The 7,865-nt window shown below is 41.4% G+C and overlaps 1 protein-coding gene across 1 annotated transcript in view; it reads left to right on the top strand.

Moving 5' to 3' along the window:
* Positions 1-7,865, top strand: part of TMC5 (transmembrane channel-like 5) — a 54,847-nt gene that overhangs the window by 35,023 nt on the left and 11,959 nt on the right. The window contains exons 11-13 of the mRNA XM_012647579.1: positions 793-871; positions 2,477-2,574; positions 3,925-4,020. Of these exons, the coding sequence (XP_012503033.1) occupies positions 793-871; positions 2,477-2,574; positions 3,925-4,020 (273 nt within the window). The remainder of the gene's footprint in view (positions 1-792; positions 872-2,476; positions 2,575-3,924; positions 4,021-7,865) is intronic.

Raw genomic sequence — 7,865 nt, 5'->3', positions numbered from 1 at the left:
CCAATCGGTCAGTCAATTATATCCAATTCATATGAAAACTCCAACCGTAGGTGAATTCTATACTCTCATTATTCCCCACATCCCACCCACCAGTCTAGGGTACCACTTTTTTTTAAGTATGTATAAAGGGGAACATATTAGGCCTCAGTCACCCCATAACCTTGCAGATTGGGTAAGATGGCCATAAAATACCATCAGCCTGGTGATAGAGTTGTTATGATTAAGGGAGGTGATTCAATAACAGGTTTAGCGGAGTATCCTGGGTCAGCACCCAGTGAATATTTATACATTTACTATTATTATAATGGGAAGTGAAATCAGATCGTTTGAAGATGCAACAAAAGAGAGCATATCAGTTAGAATAAATTAGGTTATGTTGCAGTGCAGCAAACAACCCCCAAAATCTCAGAGGCTTGGGACACAAAGGTGTATTTCTTGCTCATGCTACGCATGTGTTGTGGTTTTGCAGGAGGGATCCGTTCATGTTAGTTCATGAGGGATCCAGGCTGAGAGACAGTGACCATCGTGAATGTTGCTGACTGCTATTCCAAAGGGAAGGCAGAGAGTTCTGGAGGGTCTCACACTGGCGTTAAATGCTCCAGCTTAGAAGTGACACAGAGTGACACACATTGCTTCTGGTCACGATTCATTTACCAGAACTAGCCACATGGCCCCATCCAACTACAGGGGGGCAGGAATTTCTATCCTACCATGTGCCCAGAAGGGAACATTGGCAAACAGCAAGCAAGCCTGCCATGGAAGGTAATGATAAATGTTTTCTCTTCTGTTTAGAAACATCTTTCTGAAAATATCAATTATTGGCATTCTTTGTTACTATTGGCTCAACATCGTGGCCCTGTCTGGTGAAGAGGTAAGATTTCCACGCTGTTCTGCCTTAAGTTTGGTTTCTCAGCCTTTGACCACCAGGGAGGATATGAGTTTCTCAAGAGCCATTCATCCCTTGTGGGAAGAGAGAACAGCTGCTGATCTGGAAAACAACACAAGGCAGGAGGGGTCTCACTAAAAATCTCAGGTTCTAGAGTCAGGAAGACCTGATTTGAAAGCAGCTGTGTCATCTGCAGGCACTTAATCTCTTTGAGCGTCAGTTTTCTCATCTGTAAAATGGAGATTAAACAATATCATGTGCAGTATAAGCATAGCGCCCAGCATATGGTGGACATGCAACAGATGGCGGTAATTTTAATGCGAATCTGTCCTAACAGCCTTGGTTTTGGACAAGATCCTCTTTGATTCTTGATGTTCTGTTTTTCCTGTAACCTGGCTTTTACCCATCTGCAAGCACACACTGCTGGCAGTAACACTCATGTCCTAACCCTGATCATTCCTGGCCCTCCCTCACTTAATGACAGCTTCTCAGAGCCCCCTCTGTGAGAGTGGTGTCCCATGTGGACTCAGGAACAGGCCAACCTCCTGGCCTTCTCATTGGGATGCCCCTGCTACTGAGTCTCCCCTGAGAATGGGCCTCCACATCACACAGCCATCCTCAGCTCATGGCCATCCTGAGCCCTCAGGTACAGAAGGTGCCCTGGGACTGGGAGTGGAGTCAGGGAGGCTGGGGCTTTTCTCCAACTCTCTGCCACCCTTTGTTCCTGGGCTCCAAAATAGCACTGCTGTGTGCAGACTCAAACCAGCTCACATGAACATGGCACCTTCACTTTTCTCCCTAATCATCACCGGGGTTCAAAACCAGCCCTCCAAGTTAGAGTTATTCTTCCATCCACCATCCATCCATTGATCCATCCATCCACCCATCCATCCATCCACTGATTTATCCATCCATTCATCCATCCATCCATTTATCTATCCATATATTCATCCATCATCCAGCCATTTATCCATTCATCCATCCATTCATCCTTGGGCTGTGCATCCAAAACTCGCCTTCCCCCTTCAGCCAAATCTAAAATCTCCCAGTCCATCAGCTGATAGCACTGACTTCCTGCAGAGGTTACTGACCACCAGTTCCATAAACTAATTCAAACTTCCAGTTTACACCAGCCTGCTAAATCTCTTGGTCACTCTTTTAATTAAGCAGACATTAATTGATTTTTTGTAAGGTCAATAAGCAGAAAGAGTGGAGGCATTTCTAGCCATTGATGCTGCCTGCTGTCTTGAAGAAACTGATTAGCCCTGGCTGAGAATCAGGATCCAGAGGGGATAGGACAGAGATGAATCATTTTAAGGGGAGAGATCATAAGAAGGGAAAGTTTTGGTACATGTGGAAGGCAAGCCTTGGGGTGGGGGGAAGAAGAAGCCCAGAAAGAGAATAAGCACCCCTGAAAACAAACTCAGCTATGTTTTTGCAGAGAATGGGTCCACTTTTCTGGATACATAAGGACTTGGTCAAACTGAGCCTCCAGCCATGTCCTAACAATTACATAGAGCCAGGAACAGCCTGGGAGTTGAGCTGTGGCCACAGCCCCTTCCCGCATCCTGATTCTTGTTTGTCTTCCAGTGTTGGGAAACTCTCATTGGCCAGGAAATCTACCGGCTCCTTCTCATGGATTTCGTGTTCTCACTGGCGGATTCCTTCCTGGGGGAGTTTCTGAGGAGGTAAACATTTGTCACTAATGTGTAACAGTACCTGATTCTGTAACCAGAACCTGATTCCTGGCTGAATGGGAAGCACAGGTCCCTTATGTGCTCAAAGTGCACACTGTTCTAAGTCTGCCTATTGTCCTTTGGGATATCGTTCTCTTCTAAATTAACTAAAATTTCACCTTAACCTGACAGTCCTGTTGTCATAGTTCATTGGGTTCACTTGACCCTTTACAACCTTCTTTTGGGGGGAAAAACATTCTAGAAATAAAAGACAGAAACTGAGCCAATTGAAATCGTATCCACCATAGATAGTTTAAAATTCTAGTTTATATTCCTCCAGATTTTTCTATGTACACACTGCTGTGTGTGACTATACTGTATAGTACTATATAGTTTTCAAAAACAAAAGTGGGGACACACTGCAAAATCATGGTAGAGTTTGCTTTTATTAATCTGTCACTATGTCTTGGTGTCTTCCCATGTCAGTACATATAGATTCAGCTCATTGTTGTAATTTAATTTAATTAATGCACTAGTTTTTATATTAGATACCAGGTCTACAGAACTGAGGCACTGTCATCATTGGCCCATGTGTAGTTCTTTGCTATTTATTCATTCATTGAGTTTTTAATAACACCATGAGCCTCTGATTCCTTGTAGACATTTACGTATTTCTGCAATCTGCTGTGGTGATCAGATGGTGTGACCCAATGTTGATTTTTTCCTTAGTGGGTAGGTTCAATGCCAAATTTCTTCACTCAGTTCTGCCAAAACACGCTTTTATTCCAGTCTCTGTCCAGAGCCTGGACATAAAGATGAAAAGAGGTTTTTGGCAGAACTTTTTTTATTGGCAACTCCTCTTTTATGAAGAAATCAATGTGGTCCCAAGTTTCCCCAGAGTAAATGGAAACCTTGGTTTCCTCCTTGTAGATTTAGAAAACAGGGAAATAATGAATTGATAGTAGTAGCCAAAAATTTAAATTTTGAGTTGGGAGGTGCTGAGTTTATCTGGTTCATGAAAAAAGGTCTAATAAACAAAGAGTGGTATAAACAAATAATAGGTGGGATAATTTAAATATTTAATAATGAGGGTAACAAATGATTTCTGGAATTTTTTTGAACCACTTTAGTGGTAACCCCACTTGACTGCTTTGTGTTAAATCCATTTTCCCCCAATTCTCTCAATTATTTCTTCAAAAGCATGCTTATATACTTAGGACTTTTCAAAAATTTGCAAAGAAACTTACAACTTTATTTCAAACTGTGAGGGTCTCTTTTGATGATTATCTTAGGCTGAGGGGTCCTTCGAAGAAGTTTGTGTTTGGGTATGGTTTGGGTACTCAACCCAGTGTGTTTTCACAGAATCATTGGGATGCAGTTTATCACAAGCCTTGGCTTACAGGAGTTTGACATTGCCAGGAATGTTCTAGAACTGATCTACGCACAAACTCTGGTTTGGTGAGTTTTGTGACTCTGTGAAATACCCAGTAGTTCCCACCTGACTGTGGAGTTGGCATTTTGGTGATGAGACCCCAGAATCTTATCTATGGCCATACCACACTAAATGAGCCTGATCCCATCTGATCTTGGAAGCTAAGCAGGGTCGGGCCTGATTAGTACTTGGATGGGAGACACTAGAGTATGTTGTTTGTAAAACTGCCACAGGTGTTACCAAATCCAGCCAGTTTGAGAGCCATGAATTTAGCATTTAGACGATTCTTTTCCTGTGTGAGAACTTGAGGACTTCAGACAAGAATCAGCTGTTTTGCTTGTCCCACATAGTGCTTTTTCTAAAATTTTAATTAACCATTGCTGTGGTCGGAATGTCTTTGTCTCCCAAAATTCATATATTGAAAGCTAACCCCCAATGTGATGGTATTAGGAGTTGGAGTCTTTAAGGGGTGATTTGGTTTTTGGTGGAGCCCTTATGAATGGGATTAGCGCCCCTATACATGAGGCCTGAGAGAGACCTCTTGCCCCTTCCACCAAGTGAGGACACAGCAAGAAGGCACTGATTATGAACCAGAGAGCAGGCCCTCACCAGACACCAAGTCTGCTGGCACCTTCATCTTGGACTTCCCAGCTTTCAGACTGAGAGAAATAAATTTCTGTTATTTATAAGCCACCCAGTTTATGGTGTTTCATTATAGCAGCCCAAATGGACTAAGACAAAGACTCATATTTAAGAATCAGGAGATTTCACATAAAATTTAGATTTTTGCCTTCTCTCCAGAAGATCTGGCCATCTCCCATCATGGTAACATTTGGCCAGGCCTTGAACTGGGGTGAGCATCTCCAGTTTGCCACAGTTTCCACCTTGAACTTTTTTCTCTCAGCACTGATTTGCCATTTCTCGTTGCGCTTATGCTGTTAGTTTGGATGCAGACTTGACTTTGCATCCATGACTCAAGAGAAGTGAGGAATAAATTAAGGCAGAGAGGGCCACGTGTTTCTTATATTTGGTCTGCTTCACTGACGTGCCATCTGGTGGGGTCTCTGCAGTCTTTGGGATTTGAGACTTCTGTTTTAGCAACTCTGTGAGTGTGTGCATGTTGAGAATAGTCGGCTGGTTGCATGAATTTTTTTATAAGCTCACCTAGAAACCTCAAATAAATAGGCAGTGACTATTTTTCCTTATTTATTTTAACATGATGGAATTAATGTCAGAATTCTGTGTGATGGATCACATTCCCAGGGTCCATCTAACGGGGGGGTTGCTAATTTGAAAGTAGTGGATTCAGAAATGGATAAACTTGGATTCTGGGGTTGGCTTTGCCACTCATTGAGGTCACTGAGCTTCTCTGATCCTCAACAAATGGAGCTATATTATTATTACCTTATGTCATATAATTCACCCACATTATTTTTTAAAAACAAATAATAAAAATGCTTAAAGAGTGCTTATAAGTGCTATATGATTGAGCAATTCTACTTCTGGATATATATCCAAACGAACTGCAAGCAAGACCTGGAAGAGATATTTGCACATCATGTTCATAGCTGCATCATTCACAATAGTTAAAAGGTGGAAGCAACTCAAGTGTTCCTGGACAAATGACTGGATAAACAAAATGCGGTTTTAATCTCCTCATCTGTAAAGTGCACGTAATAATAGCTGCCTTTGAATCATGTTGAGGATTAAATGCCACGGTAGATGAAAGCTGGTTTTGCAAACTCCAATATGCCATAGAACTGGAAATTATTTTATTTTCTGACTCTTTAAAGTTGCCCTGGGTGATTTGGCTGTCTGCAAATAACTTAGTGTCAGTGAATTTATTTTAGAGATAGTGAAGACTTTTCTTTGGCAGTTTAGGCAATGTATTTGCTCACTGCCAGGTCACCCTGGCAATTTGGCAGCTTCCAAAGGCCTTTTACCCACATTATTTCAACTAGAATGCCTCTGGGCAAGTTCCTTAATCTATCTCTAAAACTTAGTTTTCTAATCTTCAAATGGTGGAGAGCTAATAGTACCTATTTACAGGGTTTGGGAGAGGATTAAATAAGAAAATATATATACTGAGTGCTTAGCACATACTTGACTAAGAAATGTATAAATGGAGATATTATAACTGTTGTTATTCTTAGGAGCACTCTTTTTTAATTGTAGTAAAAAAGGCATAATAAGTATATTCACATTGTTGTGCAGCCATTCTTTAGAACTTTTTAATCTTGCAAAACTGAAACGCTATTCCCATTAAATAATTCCTCATTTCCTCCGCCCTCTCGTCCTGGCAACCACCATTCTGCTTTTTGTTTCTGTGAGTCTGATTACTCTCGATACCTCATATAAATGGACTCATATATTATTTATCTTTTTGTGACTGGCTTATTTCACTTAGCATCATGTCCTCAATGTTCATCCATGTTGTAGCATTTCCTTTTTAAGGCTGAACAATATCCCATCGTATGCACAGACCACATTTTATTTATCTACTCACTTGTCCTTGAACACTCGGGTTGCTTCCACCTTTAGACTGTCGTGAATAATGTTGCTATGAACATGGGTGTGCAAATAGCTCTTCTAGGTCCTGCTTGCAATTCTTTTGGATATATACCCAGAAGTAGAATTGCTCAATCATATGGTACTTACAAGCACTCTTAAGGGTTTTTTTGTTTTCATATTTTAAAAAAATAATGTGGGTGAATTATATGACACAGTGTAATAATAATATAGCTCTGTTTATTGAATGCTCACTGTGGCCAAGCTTTTTTTTTTTCCGAGACAGAGTCTCACTCTGTTACCCGGGCTAGAGTGCCGTGGCATCAGCCTAGCTCACAGCAACCTCAAACTCCTGGGCTCAAGCGATCCTCCTGCCTCAGCCTCCCGAGTAGCTGGGACTACAGGCATGCGCCACCATACCTAGCTAATTTTTTCTATATATATATTTTTAGTTGTCCAGATAATTTCTTTCTATTTTTAGTAGAGACGGGGGTCTCGCTCTTGCTCAGGCTGGGCTCGAACTCCTGACCTTGAGCAATCCACCCGCCTTGGCCTCCCAGAATGCTAGGATTACAGGCGTGAGCCACTGCGCCCGGCCATGGCCAAGCTTTTTAATCCTAGGTCCTGAGCCCTCATAATATTGCTTATTTGATGGAGGTTGCAAAGGAAGAAATTACAATAGAAATGACTGTTACAACTTCTGGGCCTTTGAGGTTTTTGTTGATAAATTGTCAATAAGCACAATCGAAAACACCTATCTTCTCCTTTCACCATGGCAATTTAGCCTTTGTGGTTTTTAGAATATTGCCTTTGATGATAAGCTTGAAAAGAATATAATATAATGACAGAAAAGTAGCGTGTGTCAGGGACGATGGCAGAGACGAGGTGGGGAACGTGTTTCCCAAACTTGAGTCTTTTTCACACCAGCCTGCCTATTTTTTGGCATATCTACATATCACCTGTACTATTATCGACATGATAGTTTCTTTTAAATTGCTTGCCTTTTTAAAAAACTCCCATACATTTTAAAAGAAGTCTTTATTTTCCAATCCTTAATGGAAAACTGGTGCCATTTGGCAGAAATCACAAATAACTGGAAAAATAAAAGCAATCCCATCCAAACAGTCATTACATTCTAGCTAGATGCCGCTGTCTGCCAAGGCTCTCCGTCCAAAGCCTACTCCTTTTTTTAAAAAATGGGAAATTGGCAAGTGTTAGGAGTTAAAGACATTCTAGCACCACACTGAGATTTTCTTCTTTCGGCACGCAGGAGTGTTGAAGGAGAGCTGGGAAGGAAATGCCTTTCTCATTTGTAACTTGATTCAGTTGAATGCTTTGTCCCTATAGGACCTCAGACCTTCTT

The sequence above is a fragment of the Propithecus coquereli genome, unplaced genomic scaffold, assembly GCF_000956105.1.
Source record: "Propithecus coquereli isolate 6110/MARCELLA unplaced genomic scaffold, Pcoq_1.0 Scaffold27, whole genome shotgun sequence".
NCBI lineage: Eukaryota > Metazoa > Chordata > Mammalia > Primates > Indriidae > Propithecus > Propithecus coquereli.
Note: the sequence above shows the minus strand (reverse complement) of the source record. Positions and strands in the feature narration are given on the sequence as shown.